General features: G+C 39.6%; 1 protein-coding gene across 1 annotated transcript in view; it reads left to right on the forward strand.

The window, feature by feature from the left end:
- ZDHHC17 (zinc finger DHHC-type palmitoyltransferase 17) overlaps positions 1 to 20179 on the forward strand; it is a 145434-nt gene that overhangs the window by 88329 nt on the left and 36926 nt on the right. Inside the window, exons 6-9 of the mRNA XM_014595854.3 lie at positions 6080 to 6144; positions 7841 to 8003; positions 16970 to 17095; positions 18918 to 19060. Of these exons, the coding sequence (XP_014451340.1) occupies positions 6080 to 6144; positions 7841 to 8003; positions 16970 to 17095; positions 18918 to 19060 (497 nt within the window). The remainder of the gene's footprint in view (positions 1 to 6079; positions 6145 to 7840; positions 8004 to 16969; positions 17096 to 18917; positions 19061 to 20179) is intronic.

The raw sequence follows: 20179 nt of genomic DNA on the forward strand, positions 1-20179 counted from the left end.
TTGTGGTGGCAGCACCTTAGTTGAAAACTGCTGAGCTAAGCTGAGGCAGTCCAGTGGTGGGTTTCAACCAGGGTGCTTGCCAAAATTAAAGGCAGGCAAGGTTCTTTGGGTAGATGTGATATCTTTTATTAGACCAACTAAATATTTATATATCACATCTACCCAAAGCACCTTGCCTGCCTATATCCTTAGATCAGCATGGTTACAACTAAGAGCCCTGCCAAAATTAAACACACTTATAGAGGTGTGCCCTGAAAAGGTTGAGAACCACTGTCTTATATAAGCTTATTTTTCAAAAAGATCATTTGTTAATAAGTTTGATTTTTTTTTTTTAATTTTTTAGGTTTGGGGTTTTTTTTTAATATTATTCAGGCAACTATAGAAACAAAAGTTGTTTTTGTTACCTTGTCACTACATGAAGTGATGTATAAATTACTGAAAAATCATGGAAAACCTAGAGTGCCAAACTGGATTCACACAGCTCCCGTTTTGTGTGCGCTGTCTGTGGTTCCAACCTCTTTAAGCACACACCCTACACGGGTGATTTGGGGATTGGAATCTTTTGAATAGCAGTATCCAGTGAAGCCATGCATGGACCTTAATTGCTTTCTTGCCCATTGTAGTTGAGAGCATAAAAGGTTGGGTAGCCCTAATCTGCACTTAGTTCCTCCTTATCTACTTGTAGTTTTCCCACTCCTTGTTTAAAAACCTGGTAGCACAGGTTTCCTCCCTCTCCACCCCCCTTCCCTTAGAAAATACTCAGGGGTGGATCTGAGGTGGGGGAGCACTGGTGCGCTTACCCCCAACTTTGATTCTTGCTCCACCCAGAGTTTAAAACCAACTGCCTGGCAGTGGTAGCAGCATTTCTAGTGTGGCAGTACTGAGGGAGTCTGTTGGGTTTATGGCTCATCATTATCTACCAGATCCCTTCTAAACCCTTCATTCAACAGGTGTTAAAAGCCCTCTCTCCTTTTTAATAGTTTTGATGTTTCACCAATCAAGCTATCCTTTCTTTTGCAATTCTGCTATATTTAAAGCTGTTCCAGGTAATAAATCCCCTATTTCACAGCCCTGCAGATTTGTTTTTAATTCATTCCAATGAAGTTTTATTTGTTTTTCTTTAATTTTAAACTGAATAAATACATCCGAGGGCCCCTAGCATATCAGTAAAGTGTCTCATTTATTTTTAAGTGGAGAAAAATGTGTTTTGTGTGATGATGCAGCTCACCATCATCACCCCTTCCCCCCATCTTTCAGAACTCTAGACCTTTCCGTTGAAATATCTGTTTCCTTGTATGTGAATGTAAGACAAGGAGCATTTTTCCGTATGCTGATCAGGACTGGGGGGCAGGAACCTTGTTTGTATTTGAATAAATATGGTAACTCCTCTATGCTACCTAAAATGGTTGGCCCTAAGTTGCCTACATTTTAAGATGCAATTTTCCTAGAACATTATTAAGCCTGTGAACAAAACACGCTTCTGATCTTTTGCCTGAAAGAGGGCTGTAGTCCAACATACCAGTTCATTTGCAAGTCCTTTTCCAAGAGGGCTCTAAAGGCTAGAGATAAAACTGAAACTAGAATCATTAATTCTTGGTAAATTTTCAGAAAAGTTCCAGGTATCTGATCAAATCCATGTAGCCAGTGCTTTGACAAGCTGAGATATCATTTAGAGCTTTCAGGCCTTGTTTCATAAGCTCCACTCCTCATCCACACTAATGATGTCTTAAAGGACCTGTGAGGATCAGGGCAGGTATTGATCTCCCTTTCCAACAAAAACTCAAGTCCTCTTACTAAGCCAAGGGCTGTACTGTCTCCTGTACTGATGGAAAGATGGTAACTTCTGCACTGAAAATTTTGGCAGTATCCACACCAGCACCAGAAGTTGTGTGAAGTGTTTCTGTACTTGTATGTTTACTTCATGCTGATCACCAATTATGGTGGGGAAAAAAGATATTGGAGTCTTTGATTCTAACAGTATATGAATCATTATTTAGGAATTTAAAACGCCTATCCATGGAATTGGTACTAAACTTGCCTCTCGTGAGAATATTGGAGGCCATTGCTAAATAGTCCCATCATACCAGCCACAAGGCAGAATACTCCTGATGGACTTGTCCCTCTGGAGGAAGAGGTTTACTTCCCTCCCTGCTCTGTCCCTTCTATCAGTGGTACATAGCTTCCAATCCAGACATGTTCCCTCTCCCATGTAGATGGCCCAGTGGGAGTCTGGCAGAGTATCCAAGGAACAATTCCTGAAGAGCATTGAGGGCTAGAAGAGAGAAGTTCATCTGGTAGCTATCTAATGTACTGCCTTCAATAGTTCTACAAACCATGTCTAAGTGAACCTTGGTTTTTGTCAGTATTTATTATAATGAGCCCAGGAAAGATCCACCTAGATGCCCTGGAGCCTGTTCCACCAGGGTTCAGGTGTCTCTCTCTAACCTGCTTGGGTAACATCTAAGCTCTATAGAGCAGTTGTATGGAAATTCAGCTGTGCTTTTTCTTCTCCTTGTCACCGGACATTAACTTTCAAGCTGGATACTAGTTCTGCTAGTACAGACCTGAGATCACTAATCAAGTAGGATTCATCTCATCTACCTTCAAATAAGTAACTACTGTTAGCCATGAATGGCAAAATCTGTGTAAATAGTCCCTTGAAGGAATGGTTACTGACCTTACAGTAGTTTTGGTTCTTTGAGAGAGATTGTCCATGAAGATCCCACAACCTCTCTTCTTCCTCTTATACCTCCTCTGTGGTATTCTTATTGGCAAATGAGTTGAGTGTGAGTTGTGTCAAGCCTTCCTTTATATCCTCAGTGGCAGAGAATAAGAAGGTGCACAGGATATAAGTGCAGCCCCAAAAGACACTGCTATTCAAAAGAATCTGATTTCATGTGCATGGAGGTATATAAACCAAGAGTGGAATCTGGGTGGTCAACGTGTCATGAAGAACCATAGTTACTGAAATGTAATTGCTTTTCTTATCCTAGGGAAAATGTGCATGTTTCTGAAATCTTTTTGGCCCAAACTGTATTGAAGAATCAGAAATATGAGCTCTTCTCCAAAAATTAATCTTGAAAAGTCTCCATTTTTGAAAAATGAATTCTAATTATTTATTGTCATCTGGGTCAACAGAGTGTCTTTGGCAGCTCCACTATAGATTTTGGGGAGCTGGTCAGTCTGGCAGACCACGAGTTGGGAAGCAGGGGTTGTAATGGTGCTGAAGAATCATGCGCACTTTCAAGAATCCAGCTTGCCTCCCTCCTTGCTTTTTTGAAAGTTTCAGTGGAATATAGTTTCATTGGAAAATTTTCAAGCAGCTTTAATTAGCAGAGGTAAAGGGATAGCATAGGAGCTGCTATTACATCTCTGTTGCCTCTGAGGAGGCTTTCACAGAGCTTGACCAGACTTGATTTAGAGTAGTTTTTGTTCGAAGAATATAACTGCTCAAAGGCACCCAGTAATCTAACCTCTGCTACGTTTTGAAGAATTCCCAATTCTCAGTGAAGTAGCCTGTTGATAAATATTGTAGATATATAGGTATCTTTCCTTTGGCACATAGATTAGGAATTTTGAAACTCGGGATAATGTTATGTGATGTTGTTCAATCAAGCACAATAACAGGATTAATTTCTTTCCATTTTGCCACTTGCTTGATTAGGTCAGCTTTATTTTTGGATATGAAAGTTACTTTATTCATTATTGTGGTTTATGCTAAAAACTCTTGTCATGCCTCTTTCACTGCTTATGTTAAATCTGCATCTGAATGCTCCTCCTTTTTGCAATGAACTCTTAAAGATCATCCAGTATGGTGTATTGATTGGCTTATAGAAAGAGCTTTGTCATGTGAATTGATAGACCCACCCTGTTTTGCAATTGGCCTTAAAGAGGTGCATTTGTAACTAAGTGTGCCTGAACATTATTTGTCATAAAATGAGGGTTTGCTTAAGCACTGCAGTTCATATTGGACAAAGTGGGCTGCCATCCATCACAGATACAAAAAGGGAAATAAAAATGATGGTTGTTAAAATGATGCGTTTACTTTGGTAAAATGTGAACTTAAGACAGGCCACACCTGAGGACTAGTGAGAAATGTTTTACAGTAGCATACAGCCTGTTCCCAGTGGCTTGGAATCAAGAATTTGATTGATTCACTATTGTTACGAAATCAGAACTATTACAAGAATTAAATTGGGACTCAAATCACTAGTTGGCCATAACATTAAGATTATTTAAAAGAAAAAAAAAGTATCAACCTGACTCCACATTTTGTGACAGATCAGTCCTCCTAAGCAAGCACATTTTGGGGTACCTGTGCACATATTTGCATAATATACATATTTGTTGTGCTCTGGTGGTAAATGCTGTCCTTTTCCCATCAGTAGTTATTAAAAGGAGTAAAATGTAGGGAAAAAATGAACTACTTTAAGTATGTAGAAAATAGGAAAAAGGCAGCTGATAATCAAACATAGAAAAAGACTATAAGCACAATATTACCATCCATTTAGTGGTTGTTAGCAAACGCGCACATACTGGTAAAGTTTAAAGTAATATTCTATGAACCTGACAGGTGTCTCTTAATTTTCTGTGGTCTCATTCATTTAATTTCATCTACCTTAAATGTGATATCTGTAACATGGCAAGCAAGGTTCTTAGAGTAAATCTTTTATTAGACCAACTGAGTAGTTGGAAAGAAGTTCTTAGCAAGCTTTCAGGAGCAATCACCCTTCTTCAGGCATAGGGAATCTCTGATGCTCTGAGTCTCCAAGGAATGAGAGAAGCTAAAAGTGTGACAGGATGTCAGTGAGAATGTAAATAGGTAGAAATTAGGAAAACAAAAGGTCAAGCAGGGAAGGGAAGGGGGGGGGGAGAAAGGCAGGGGGGGAAAAAAAGCCAAAGGTGAGTAAGAAAGACTCTGCAGTGGTAGTAATTCAAGGTAGAAAAGAAGCTGTCTGTGAAAAAAGAAACAGCTGGAAGTTAGAAAGACAAAGGGCAGAAAAGGAGGGGAAGGGAGGAGGGAAAAAGGTGGGGGGAGGAAAAAAAGTATAAGTCAGGTCTGGCAGGTACCTGGTTTATTTGAAATACAGTACTGTTTAGAATTAACATACTTACATTTTTTTTCTTTTTAAGGAATTGTTTTCCGGCCAATTTAAAACCATTTATTAACTAGCTTGCTATACTAGAATGCTGTTTTTCTTTTAGACTTGATCACTAATTTTACAATTAGGTTGAACTTGTTCTGAACACTTACTAAAAACAGTACCCTGAATGAAAAAAACCCAGAAGATAGATAGTTTGGGGTAAGGATAGTCCTAAATTGTAAGAAGAGTTTTTATGCCAAGAACTGTAATGTAATGCTGAAGGAAATGAAAATATTGCTGTACTCTTGAATGGTAGTGGCACTGAGGCCCTTTAAATAAAGTTTATTTTTGTTGGAATTAAAAGGTTAGTCTTATTTAATAGTAAAGGCTCAAAACGAGGCAAATATTTTTTTTCTGTACTAGATTACAGGAATTATTTGAAAGAACTTGCATTGTAAGTGAGAAACCTTTGATATTTTGTGATCAGCCATTTTAAGGTGATGAATTATTCTTCTGCATGTATTGTTTCTTTAGTGTTTAGGGTGTTACTTTATTTATACTAGGTACAGGAAAAATATCTCTCTGCTCCCAATTGCAGCATTATACAACTTTGCTATATTTTGGTTTTTCTTGAGATATCTTTTAGGGAGCAGTCAAGCAGCAGGGAAGTGTATAGATATTCATACTCCCCGGAGAAACTCTGCTGGAAGCAACCTCTCCCAGGCCTGATATGGGTTACTTTTCTTTTGGAACCACCATTTTTGTTCCAAGAGAAAATTTGTGAATACCTGTATGCTCATAGCTTCTGCTAGGAGAGCTGCCTTTCTCCTGGTAGAAATGTAGCTATGCCTGTACATTGCCTTAGTTTCTATATTAAAGATGATGCTGAACTAAAACGATCAAGAGCTGATCTATCATTGCAGATTCCATGCTTCTGAAGTATATTGGAATTTAAGCATTTTTACTTATCTCACTAATACTTTTCTTTTTATCAGGATGTAGATATGATGGATCAAAATGGAATGACACCCTTAATGTGGGCGGCTTACAGAACACATAGGTAACAAACTCATTGCAATACAGACTTGTTTCAAGCATTTTGCATTAGCTAGAGAGTATAAAATAGTTTTTGTTTTTACATGTATATCTTTTTAGGAACGTACTTTATTTTCCATAATACCACCCAACTCCCTGCTATAACTCTCTTCATTTGTAATGTTTTCTGAAGAAGAGAGAACATTTGTTGTCTTACATTAGTGCTTTGTTTTTGTTTCCTCTGTAGGAGTGGCATGGAGGTGGGATAAGTTTGGTACCTGCTTTGCCATATGTCATATACATAATTGTCAGCATGATACTACATGTTTGCAATAATTTTGTTCATTTGCTGTGAAATGTGGGGAAATAAAATATGTATAAAATATGTTCTACATCTGTAAGCATAGGTGCGGGGGGGTGCTAACGGGGCTTAGCCCCCACAAATGCGGGGCAGCGGTAGGGCCACAAGGCAGCCCATCTCGGGGCTTCTGGCAGCTGCATCAGGGTGGGGAGGGAGTGGGACTAGGCCTGGGGCTAGAGGAGGGGCAGGTACTACACAGCCTTCGGGGCGAGGGACTGAGCCACGAGCGGTTGGTCCGGGGGTTGCGGCTCCTGCTGCTGCACGCACCCCGGGAGGCATGGAGGGGCGTGTGCCCCCGGATCTGTGAGGCAGGGCAGGCTATTGCTGCAGGCTGGGGCTGGGGTCGGGATTGTGCCAGGCTCTTCCCCGAGATGACTGAGTGGGGTGGGGTGGCTGCGGGGGGCCCGGGCGCTCCATCTCTTGCAGCTGAGGCTGGCCCTGTTATGGCTCCCAGCTCCAGGCCCCTCCGGGCAGTGTGGGACCGGGACCAGGACCAGTGCAGGGAGGTGGCTGGGGCTAGGGGGCAGTGGATTTATGCGGGGTGCCAGTGTCAGGCAATGATGTCGGGTGCAGGGGAAGGGATGGGTGCAGCAGGCCCTGGCCCCAATCCGAGTCCTGGGCTCTGTTCCCTCCCAATCCCTGCCTGGTCCCAGCCTCCCTACTCCACAGCCCTTCCCCCTCCTCCTGCTCCTTCCCTGGCAGACATTCTCTCCTGGTGGGGGAGTGCATGCTTGCACACACGTGCTCAGCGCCCCCCCCCCCCCCCCCCCAAAATTTTTTTCTCCCTCTGCCTGTGTGTGTAGGAAAAAGATATTAATAGACTGACTAACTTCAGGACTATGTTTTGTTTATCAATGGGAACAGAATCATGTCAGTGGTATTTATTACTCCTCCTTTCTCTAGAGCTGAGATGATGATACAAAATCTTTAGGTTTAAGTCAGGGGTTTTCAACCTTTTTTAAGGAGGGTACCTCGTCCGAACTGTACCACCTGGACGAGTGGGGGAGGGCAGCAGCTGGTTCCCTGACAGTGGGGGTTCCCTGGCAGGGGCGTGGGGACAGTGTCCCCTGGCAGCCAGTCAGTGAGTGGGGGGGTATGTGTGTGGCAGTGGCAGGAGAAGTGGGGGTACTTAAGAAGCACACCACTGCCACTTGCCGTGTGGTAGTGCAAAGGAGCGCGCTTCCCAAGTACCCTTGCTTCTCTGTGCTTCTGCTGTGTACCGCCTGTGACCTTCCCAAGTACCCCCAGGGGTACTCCTGGTTGACAACCCCTGGTTTAAGTAAATCGGACTCCTAGATCAATTTTGAACGCGTGTGTCATTTAGTTCTATACATGTCTAATTTGGCTTTTGTTTTTCTAGTGTGGACCCAACTCGATTGCTGCTTACTTTTAATGTTTCCGTTAATCTTGGGGACAAATATCATAAAAACACAGCACTTCATTGGGCTGTGCTAGCAGGAAATACTACAGTGATTAGTCTTCTCCTAGAAGCAGGAGCTAATGTTGATGCCCAAAATATCAAGGTAAAAATGTACCTTAAATCTCTTGTAATTTTAATACAGAAATGACTGATATCATCTGTAGTAAGTCTTGATTTTTAGATCAGCTTTCTCAGTTTCTTTGTGACCATATATACCATCACAGGGCAGTTATCTAGTTTGCTTTAAATTTAGGTATCAGTTTTTCAGCAATCACGGACATAACCTTTAATTCTGCACACAGAACAAAATCCTTGTGTAAGTATATGTATCCATAGAAATGCGTAAGGAATTGTATTATGTACTCAACTATTCAAATGTAGCTTTTTAATGGGAGTACATGCTTGTGGGTGCAAAATTGAAGACCATCACTGGAAATCTCATCTTGTATATACATTTTTGGTTTAACCTCAATTTTGGTGTTCCATGTTGTTTGAGAGAAGGACAGATGCTGCAGTATGACTTCACTTACTGGCAGTCAAAATGTTGTACCTCAAAGAATATTGGTAAAAGTAAAATGATGAGTATGTTCATTGTTGTTAGTTTGCTAGGTGAAGGGTTTTGGATGGGAGTTTCAGGAGTTAAGGTTGAGAACTAGTTCAATAAAGACTTAGTTTAGAGCAGCCAGGGTGTTTCTTGAACGTACTCCTTAAGAGACCTTACCGTAGTGGAGAATTGGCACAGTGGAGCTTTGATCTCATCTCGTTTCCTTCCCTCCAACAAACTTTGTATACCAGGCTTGACATACAACTCTGCTATCTTATGCCTGCCTCTAGGGAGTTCATCTCCCAAAAAGGAATTGGTAACTATTTTCAGGCTAATCCATCCACTTTACTTTAGAAGCACTTTACCTCTGAGGCACAAAGGAGGTGGGCAGGTAGATGGACCCAGGATAATATTTTCAATTGTATTGTATATGATTTAGGCCAGTTAATCTGGTATTTCAGAATATTTGTCCTGTTATTCACACTGGTTTGGGGTTGTCTTGTGTCATCAACCACAGAGGCAATCCATTTATGGACCTTAAGGAATATAAGTGTGTGGGTATTCTTCAATACAAGACATGCATCCACTTTCCAAAACTACAGGAACAGCTAATGCACATTTTGAATACATATACATACACAAGTTTAATGCAAATTTACAATATTAAACATTCCATTTATGCCAGTCGTAAATCCTGATGGTCTTGAATGAGAGCTTATGTAGTCCATGTATGGTGTTCCACCCTGTTTTGAAGCAATGCACTTATTTCTCACACTTGTTGACGTGAATATGCTGTAATGCTCTATGAGCCTGTGCTGTTAACCATGGAGGTGTTGTATTTTAGTTTCAACTTATGCAAGCTCGTACAAGGCTCTCTTCTGTGGCATCTCTTCAAACTATTAATCGTAAAATGATTGCGTCCTGTGAAATGAATCTCTTATAACTTCATTCGAACATATTCCTTATCCTTGTATCTTGAATACTGCCAGAGTTACTTTCTGAGCTACATTTTGTAATTTTCATTGACCCTTTAATAAATGTTCATACACTTCAGTCACATAAAGGGATTATCCTCTTGTCTGGAACTAGGATGTTATGTCATCTTAACTCTTGACAGGCAGCAGCAGTCAGTCAGAAAAGAGGCTTTTGAACCTGCTGGATCATGGTATTTTCGCTCCCAAAACGCTTGTTCTGTAGTCCATGGTTTTCAAAGCCACGGGAACTACAAATTGATAGAGTAAAAAAATAACATAGGAAGTAGAAACATTACCTAAAATGTGAAAAAGCTTAATACATTACTTTGTAATAAAACAGCTGCATAGATGTTGTTTGTTAGAAAGAGTAAGTTAATTGTGAATCATGCAGAAACCAAATTTGCATGACTTGTTGCATTCTTTTTGCTAAATTGAAATGTGCTTATTGTAGACAGACTAGAAAGATTCTTACAACACAACTGTTCTCCAGGTTCTGACCAGAAAGTTCCTACTTCCCGTTGTTTAGTGAAATAATTGTGAGAGAGAGAATACAGTGGTCAGTTAGAAGTCATCTTCTATATAGGAGAGATCTGTAGCTTTGATTGAGCGATCTTTTAACGCAAGATGGACAAGAAACTTTTTGTCTTAAGTAGTGTCTGATGGAACTAATCGGACATGTTTTTTGGAAACAAGCTCCAAAGTAGTACAACTAGCTATTGTGAAACTTATTTATTCCTAAACAGCTTTTAAATTTCATTGCAGGTATAAAACTTAAATTTGGGACTTGAGTTCCTATAAAACAAGGCAAGGTTATGTTCTGATTTCAGTGAAAAACTGAGGAGAAACAGGGACAATCCTTTGCAAGTCTGTCCATTATGTAAAAGGGATTTTACAAGGAACAACCACCAGTATATCTCCCTTTAGAACCTAGGAAATCTTAAAATGCTTAAAGTTCTTAAGGTAAGAAAATTAGGACCTTCCAAATTGCATAATTTATTATAGCACTACTTTTTCTGGGGAAGGCAAAAATTCCAAGGAGGCACAGTAGGTGTCAGGGAAGTTAAAATAAACTGTTCTATAAGTAGTTGTGTAGACTGTATTTGTGGCCTTAGGACTCACAGAAGTTTATCTTGAAACCAAATAATACTTGAGGAACTTCTTACCTAGTGTCTTCATGGAAGACAAGTGGAATCTGTTTACAAAACAATACCTACTGTGATTAAACTATTAGCACGTCCCTATCTCACGCATCTCTTCTGGATTTAATAGTGTTAGAGTTAGGGGAATTTTTTAAGAGCCTAACTTTGGTAGGCAGATAGCAGAAGGAGCAAGTTAGTCTATCTTTTCTTCTGCAAGCTTTTTAGCTCTGAAAAAAACGCAGTTTTATAAGGTGCTTTGCTAAAGAAGAATTATAGACGGTCTCTGTGGCTTTCTGTTATAAATATGCATGTCAAATGCCTTTGGCAATTCTGTATTCATAATAATGTCTCAGGTTTTACTTTTAATTTTCTCATTACCTTGTGCATGAAAATTAGAGCTCAGGGTTTATGAAATATTTGATAGTTGGAAAACTGCACCCAACTGTCAGAGGTTAATGTGGGAGATAAGGAAGGGAAGAATCCTCCCTCAGGGTCCAGCCAGGGGTAATACCTAGGTGGATTCCTCATGCTCAGCCCTGGGAAAGGGGTAGGATTTGGGCTGTTTTGAGGAAGGTGAGATGGTCTCTGCGCATTGGGTTCCCTTACCAATAATTTTTTTTTTCCACCCATGTTGCTGTTAATATCTTTCCAAAGCAACAGTCACTCAACAAGGAAAGCTAAAAAGACCTAGTATTCCACCAGGGCCACAGCCACTGTCAGTGTTAAAGCTGGAATTAGACTGTGGAGTCTCTTGTTCTAAGTTCTGTGCTTAGGTTTCTACACTGTACTGCTCCTTAGGCTATTAAACTTTTTTTTTCCCTATGGCCAAATGGCTGCTCTGAAGAGGAGCTGACTTAGCCTAGGCATTTGACTGGAAGGAAAGTTAATGGAATCTCCCATATGTCCCCTTTTTCCTATGATCTTAAAAGGTTTCCATTAATCTCCATGCATTGGGCGAACTGTTCGCCCTCAGGATTTAAACCTTGGCCATTCTGTGATAGATTGATCCATAACAAGGGTGGACACAGGAGATGCTTCTGCCAAAGGAAGAGCCACATATGAACAATGCAAATCCAGGCATGCGCAACTCAAGCTAGATCTAATAGAGCAGTCTGTGATGGCCATGTCAGACTCAAAGGTGGTGGTCCCTTGGGTGCTCCTTTCAGCCCGTGTCATGACCCAGGATCAAGCACTGGAAAGAGGGCAGTGTATGTGCTGGCAGAGCCAAAGTAGTAACTGCTTTCCACGTCAGTGTGAATGCCAAGGCACTGACAGTATTGTCATCACTGATTCTGAAACCTGAACCTAGATGCTTTGTGGTTTCAATCCAGAACCAGGACATGCCTTGTATAGGAAACCCATAATTTGTAGTCCAGTATCTCAATACAGGCTCAGCAAGATAGGAATAGACTGGTTCCAGTTCCAAACCATATCATCCTCTAGTGGAGTTGTTTGGATCAGGAAATCCAGCTCTCTTTACTATAAATTGTGTATGATATTGAAATGGAATTTGTGGCTCTAGTAGTCTGACACACTACAAAAGCATTGCATGTTTATGTATTTCATCCAAAATCTGTTTAATACAAAGTCTGAATGGATCTTGGAAATCATCTGGACCATTTACAAATGCAAGGAACCTAGCTCCAGAAGATGGAGGTAGGCACACCAGTGTCTTTGAAGCTGGAGTTATCAGGTTAGCCTGCATGGTCTTCAAGATACAGTAGTGCTAATACTGCTAACAGCTTATCTACAATGCAGTCCATCAACAAGCAGATAGGCACTTTGGTCTGGAGGCTATCGAGCCCTGGATGTTGCAAACCTGGGGTAATATCAGTGTTCCTTGACCTCTAGGATGTCAGCATAATGTGATGGACTACCTGTTCACAGTCCATAGCCTATTACAAATAGGTTTGTGAATGTCCATCATATAGCTGATGTTCCATCTGTTCTTACAATAGACTTCTTGCCATCAGATTACCAGAATTTTTGTGCCTGAGGGAACATGAGCCCAGGCTTATTGTCAATTGTCCTCTTTTCTGGAATGGAATCTGCATTTACTTCATGCCTTTCTATAGATTCCGCTGCTTTTCTCGAGCAATTTCAAAATCAAGAAATAGAGTCATGAATGTAAATATGAAGCAATGAGAACCGAGGCTCAGTTGGCTGACAGGCCTGATGTAGTTGTCCATTCAGTAACTGATCCATTCCAAAGAGTGCCAGGACCTGATCTCTCAACATTGGGGTCAGAAATTCCATGCTCCAATCTGATGGCCTTGAGGTTAGCCAGTTATGTGACACAAGTGGCTGATCTGTTCAACTGGAGGAGAGCCTCATACAGAGTAGAAAGGCATCTACCAGAAGGACTTCAGTCAAAATGGAACATTCATTTGAGGAGCTCAACAGGACCTTGACCAAATACATGCTTCAGGTTCTTTGGCTCCCTGTTGCATGTATACAACTCCAGCCTTCTGTTCTGTTCAGTTGAATTAAGGTCCACCTAAGTAGTTGTCTTGACTGCCTGTACAGTCATTTTCTTTCTTTCATCCAAGCTTATTGAAGTTTTCTCAGTGGCCTGTTGCCTCATAATTCACCAATTAATTTTTTTTCCTACTGTACTGGGACCTCATATTCTCTAGAAATTCATGGGTTTTCCCTTTAGGCCCCATTTACAATGCTTCTTACTTCGGCTAACTCTGAAGACCATTTTCCCTGTTGAAGACATCACTTTTTGGCCAGAAGTGTATGAGCAGGATTCAAGCATTTACAGCTTATTTGTCCCGCATGACACTTCATAGGGAAAGGTGGTGTTCAAACTTCACCTCAAATTCATCCCCAGCATAGTCAGAATTTCATTCAAACTTAAAACCTACTCTTTATCAAATGCCCCTCCAATAATTAGACTCTTGACATGGGAAATTTGTCTTTGGATTCTAGACATGGAAAATTATAAGACAAATTTTCCATGTCTAGAGTCTGATTATTGGAGGATCATCTTAAGTTCATCCTCCCCACTGCTGTAGCAAGGAAAGCAGCAGGGGGGCAGGTGGTAGAGGAATGGAGCAGCCTGATGCTTAAGCCCCTACCCCTTCACTCCCCACCATCTGTGGTGGCTTTGGCCTGGAGCACAGAGCACATGCTGGCTCTGGCCCTTGCCCTCGCCCATCCACACAGCAGTGGTTGTGACAGCAGTAGTTCTGTTGGGCTGGGTGGTGTCCCATGCCCCAGGGACAGAGTCTGCACAGGAGTGGAGAGAGTGCAGCAGCTCTGATCCCAACCCTGAGCCCAGATCAGAGCTTGAGCCACAACAGCTGTCTCACTCCTGCTTTGTACTTGAATAAAAAATGAGAGGGTTTCTCTCCTGCACCATGTTGAAGGGCAGGAAAGACAGGAGACCTAATCTTGGATTTGAGTAAATAAGGGATATGGCATCAAGTATTCCTTGATTCCTGTCAATGAAAATATCGGTCCTTTATTCCCAGGTTAGACTGAACTGTTTGCTATGAGATTTTCAGATTTTAGTGACGTTCACAATCAACTTGAGGCAATAGGTGCTGGTGAAGTATATTCTAGCAGCCTCTGAGCTTTGGCTCTGAATCAAGTTAGTTCCCTCACAAATTGTTCAAATAAGGCCTTGGATTCTTTTTCAACAGAAGGAATATCTTCCTTGATTTCATCAAATGGTCAAGAGGTAGTTGGTGGTGGTAGTAGTAACAGAAGTAGGTGTTTATATTTAGATGGCTGTGTACTGAGAGGACCAAATGTCTAGGGTAAACCTGAGAAATCCTGTTAATATGAAGGCATATATCTATTAGGTAGAAGGCATGATTGATTTGCACCTTTGTAGACTAACTAAATCAGAGATGGATATAGCATAAGCTTTTGTGAGCCTAGAGCCCACTTCATCAAATACAGGTATCTTAGGCAGCATCCTAGATTGAAAACCTCACAGGATTGGTTTTAAAGTGCCTGTGGTTCACAAATTAGTTGAGTTATTTCTAAAATAATTAAAATGGGTCTGTGGTCACTTGAGTTTTTGAACAGTAAAATCAAGAAGACAAATAACAAGACATTGTTTTTTCTAGTAGTAAGATCAAATTGATTTCCTTTAAGGACCAGGAAGGAGATAGTTGCTGTGATTGCTGAGAGGAGAAACTAAATCCTGTGCAGTAATTTTGCTACACCTGATACATACTTACCTGATGTGATGACCCATACCTTTCCGGGCTGTCTCATAGATGAAAAGTTGACGTGGAACTATTTGAGGAGTTACAGTGTATTAGCAGAAATGTTATGGGTACTTTATAACATCTTCCATGCACAAGGGAAGAATGACAGAAATTATACTGTCTAACCCTGACTTTCTAAAGTAAGAGTGTTCATCAAAAGAGAAATGAGCTCAGTGTATTAGAGAATCTTCGGAAAGCCTCTTGATGTACTTTCTTAGTTTTGTGATGTCTTTAAGGACTCAGCCATAAAGAATGTCCCCACTAACATTGTACCCTATAATAACTACACATCAGATTAATCGTTCTAATCATTTAGCCTCTTGAAAACGCATCCTATTAGTTCTTGCTTTCTGGCAAAGATAAATAGTAACAGACCAAGTTTGAGATACCTGATTTATGGTATAAGTGAAATCTATTTAACAAATCAGTCATACCTCCATAGGAGTTCAGGTAATACACTAAAATGGCCAATTAGTCAAAAAAAATTTTTTTAAATTCCCTCAATCTTTTTATCTAGGCAGTCCCTAGGTGTCAGATGGCCCTCTAGTGGAAGGGATGCTGATCTGGACCCCAAGACAACAACAAGAATTACTTGGGAGAACAACTCCCAGAGGGAATTGCTTGTGCACAGGTAATCTTTATAGTCTGGATACATACATAAAATGCTATCAAAACCTTAGTATCTAGGGTTCTCCATAGATTAGTGGTAAAAAATGCCTATAGATTGGTGACTAAGTAGGGCATTTACTGTGGTTTGGCCTCAGACATTTCTGTAGAGGGTTGAGCTAACTTTCTTTTGGTATTTTAGTATTCTGAATAAAAGACTCTAAGGACAGGAATAACTTCTTTGTTTAAATGTTCTGATAGATTAGGCTGAGTCAGTTCCTCGTACAAAAGAAGGAGGACACTCCCCTTAGTATCCAGAAGAATCCACCTCTGGGTTTCCATTATGTGCTACTTAATCCCTTATCTGAGATTCAGGACAAGATTTTCAGAGGCAGAAATCAGAGTTGGATGCTTAAATCCTGTTAACTTTCAGTCGGAGATAAGTGGCCAGCTCTTTTTTGTGCCTATGTAAATCTCAGTCTCTCATACTTTTTGCCCTTTCTGGGTGATTTCAGTTTCTGGTACCTGTCTCATTTTTTTTTAGGCGGGGGCCGAACGGTGGAGGATTCAGCCATTTTTCAAGCCTCCATGAATGCTTTGTTTAGGAGGGGAATTAACTCCAATAGAAGAGAGGAGGAGTCAAATGCATAACTGGAGCTGGAGGTACCTGCAATTGGTTGTCTCTTGCCTCCTCTGTAATATCAGACCCCAATCACAAATTTTCACTTAGCTCTTTTGGGGTAGAAAAGAACTGTAAGTCTCTGTGGCTTGAAATCTATTAAGTGCCTTCTCTCTGTGTGTCTCTGATTCACTTCTGAGAGTTATTAGGGGGAGAAAAAAGGGAAGGGGTGGGGGAAGGGAAGGAGACTATATAACAATGTTGTTATTGACTTGGGAGCCCTCCAGGGAAAATGAATCACAACCCAGATATACAAAGGTAGGATGAACTGGGTCTGAGCAATCAATAATCCTTTTCAATTTTCCTCCTAGAACTTAAGTGGCTGAGGCAGATTTGGTAACATTAAATTATCTGAGAAGCCTTTCTCATAAAAGTATTTTATAGTGGTTTCTTCTTATGAAGCAGAAAAGTAACTGAGGAATGAGAATATGCAGTGGAATATTTCCATGATCCAGTGGGTCACAAATGCCAATCTTTGTTTGATTTCTGCTGCCTGTCAATAGTTAATGGGGAAACATGGTCCTCCATTTTTAGATTAGTAGACCAAATGTGCGAAACAAACAGATTTTATGTCAGTGAATCCCTAAGGCTGTAGTTGTTGCCATGGTGAGGCATAGGAAAAACTTAAAGATCGCTGATTAAGCATTATGTTTCCTACTTATGTGCAGTTAGAAGGGAACCGGAGAAAGAGACCAAAGGAACTAAATGGTCTTTTTGTTATAAAAGTAAGCATCAAGGTTATTAATACCATAACAATAATACCAGATTATGTTATTATTATTTGATTATTTTTCATTCAAATAATAATTTTAGGTTTGCAATTTTCTAATTTGAAAATAAACTGTTCGTAGTGCATTTTAGTTGTAAATTAGATTTTTCCCATTTTTTATACTCCTGACAGGGAGAATCACCACTTGATTTGGCAAAGCAGAGAAAAAATGTTTGGATGATCAACCACTTACAGGAGGCAAGACAGGCAAAGGGGTATGATAATCCATCCTTTCTCAGAAAACTAAAGGCTGATAAGGTGAGAAGAAACATTACTTTTTTTTTTTATATGTAAAATCTTTTTTTCCTTCTTGGCAACTTTTGCATCCCTACTTTTATTAAATAGGTATTTCCATACTTAAGTAGTGAGTATGATATTAAAATTACACAAGTAGATATCAACAGGAACTTTCTATTCTGGTATTTCTTCATCTTCTCTGTGGCTAGCACAGCCATAGCAATCTTTCATGAAGGCCAGTGGTTTTCAAACTAGGGTACATGTACCCTCAGAAGTATGCGGGGCTTGGCCAAAGAATACATGCTTAAATTTTAATAATGGCAATGAAGCTCCTGATTGGTCAGCACAGTTTAAGTAACAGTGTTGCTGCGTGTTGATTTTGGTGTCAACACTCTTCCTAAAGAATGAACATGCAGAGATGTGTTTAAAGGTAGGGGTATGAGCAGCAATATTTTGCAGGCGCTAGGCAGTATAAACACATTACAAAAAGAGATGACTCCTTTTCCTGAAGAGTTTATAATCTAAGTATATGAATGGATTTCGCATGATGAATGTTAGGTTAAGTAATCTGTACTTTTTGTTGGCTATGTAGCCAACAACTGTTCAATTACTGTATATTATGCAGTATTGTTGATTTGCTTGGCAATTTTCATTTAACCTGTGCTCTGAACTAACTTCATATTTACATTGTAATTGCCTTGTTGAAGTGCCTACCTTCCTTTGCTTATGTACTATATCTTCACCACTTACTATGTAGGAGTTCTTTTGCTGTTGTTATGTGTTTGTTTGGATTTTTTTTTTTTTTTTAACCCTGGTTTCTCATTTCTTATCTCCTTCATAGATGTTAAGCTCTGATACTTTTTGTATTCTGCTCCCAACAGGTGTCATGCCTATAGTATGTAATGTGGCTGGCACCTTTTAGAGGATTGAATATGTGACTTTGTTTCATGCTCTTTCTCTGAGATGTTATAAAATTTATTTACTTTACTCGTTTAACAGCATGGAATTTCAATGCCTTGCGTCCACAAAATCAGGGTGAACTCAGTTTTATTTAAAATTGAAGCTACTGGTACACAGAGAATACAATCTATTTTTTTAGATAATGGTGACATCTTCTCAATCCACAGACCTTATTATGTCAGCTCAGCTCACTGACAAAATTTATTAGTAGTGCAGAGAAAATGCAGTATGAGCTTTAGCATAGCTCGGTAGTACCTGCATGGGCACAAGGAGATGACATGCAAGGCAGGCAGATCATAACTTGATTTTTATATCCCAGAGTGAGTTTGCAGCTCTGGAAAGGATGAAATAGAACCTTTCACTTCTTAACGCAGCACTTTTGATATAGAAGTCTTTCAGGCACACAATAAATATGGATCCTTATGATATTTTTGGTAGTTATTACAACATTTTAACACCTTTTACTCTTTCAATTTAATCCTTACGTTTGTATCAGTACAGCTTGCAATCTACCATGTTTAATATAAATTACTTTCTTAATTCTAAAGCTTTCCAACCTAATTCCATTATAACCTTTTTGTACATGTTTATGTGTAATTTAAAGCTGAATAAGTAAACTTTGTAACTTAATCTTATTCATGAACATAATTTGGCTTATTATTTGTACCAGATGAAAAATCAAGGAAACAGGGAGCAAATGGTTAGACATAATATGAAAGTATTAAGAAGAAAATAGAAGAAAAACAACTTTTTCTCCCATTACCGTGGCATGGTCTTTAAAGATTTGAATGAGTTTTATCATAACTTGGTTATGTAGCAGTTTACTACAAGAACTGTCTTTAAAACATGTAAATTGCTTACTGGAATATTTGTTTCTGTTCAGGAATTTCGTCAGAAGGTGATGCTAGGAACTCCTTTCCTAGTTATTTGGCTCATTGGGTTTATTGCAGACCTAGACATTGATTCTTGGCTCATTAAAGGGCTAATGTATGGTGGCGTATGGGCGGTGGTACAATTCCTTTCAAAGTAAGTGTTTTACCAGAAATTTATTTCAATTTACTATGAAAAAATTTGTGTCCTATTGATTTAATTAACGAGTCCTATTCATTTTCTTTGTCTGGTCTTTATGCATCTTTTGAATATGCAGTATTGTCTGAAGTCATTTGTATTTTTATCATCATATTTCAGAAAAAGAACTTCTGTAATTCAGTGCTGTCATGTCACATCTCGGAAATTTAGCCTTTGATTTAATTTTAGTGGAAGGGCACTAAGTTAATAGAAGCTAGCAGCAGAGAAGACATGTTCAGTCTCTAGAGAATGCCCTGCAGAATCAGTGGCATAACCTCTGAAGAGAGCAGTCAACAGAAAGTTGTTAGAGGTAGGAAAAGCAGGGTAGAATTGAAAATACAGTAATTAAAAAAAAAAACCAAAAAAAAACCCAGTGCCAAGTATATACATATAAAAACAACTCCCAAAGAGTTTGGCAGGCAGAGTAAACCAATACAAAGTGGGAGCTTTGGCTAAACTTTACCTGAAACTTTTGCTACTATAAAACAGTCTCCTTGTAAATTGTGTGCGTTTGTCATTCAGTCATTAAAAGCTATGCACTATGCTCTTAAGAGTAGTTTAACCCTATATTCTCCATGATTTCCAAGATCCTAAGATGTCTACGGACATTTTTTCTTGTAAACTTAAGTACTGTATATTTGAGCTGAAGTATTTGAGTATTTCTTCAGTTGTGAACTTGGTTCTTCCTGATATTGTTTCCTCTGGGGCCAGTTGTCTTCTCCGGTCTCTCTTCAGGAAAGATTCAAGCAATATGCAACTTTCCATTGGTTTCTTTTTAATTTCCAAAGATACAGCAAGCTCAGATGCTTTCTGTCTTCAAGATGGGATGAGAGTATTCGATTTGAGCTTGAATCCTGTCTAATTGACCCCTAATTTCTGAATTGCAGAGATACTTCACAAGAAGTCCTAGTGCATCCTCAGAAAATCAAGAACTTTTGCCAAAACAAATCTGTATTAAATATTGTTGTTGATTACACTTTACAGTGAAAACATTAAATATAATGTTTGAGGTCTACCAGTGTTATAAGCAGGACTTCGATTTCAGTCCCAGTTGCTCAAGACTCCATTCCCTGCTAA

This window comes from Alligator mississippiensis, chromosome 4, assembly GCF_030867095.1.
Source record: "Alligator mississippiensis isolate rAllMis1 chromosome 4, rAllMis1, whole genome shotgun sequence".
Classification (NCBI taxonomy): Eukaryota; Metazoa; Chordata; order Crocodylia; family Alligatoridae; genus Alligator; species Alligator mississippiensis.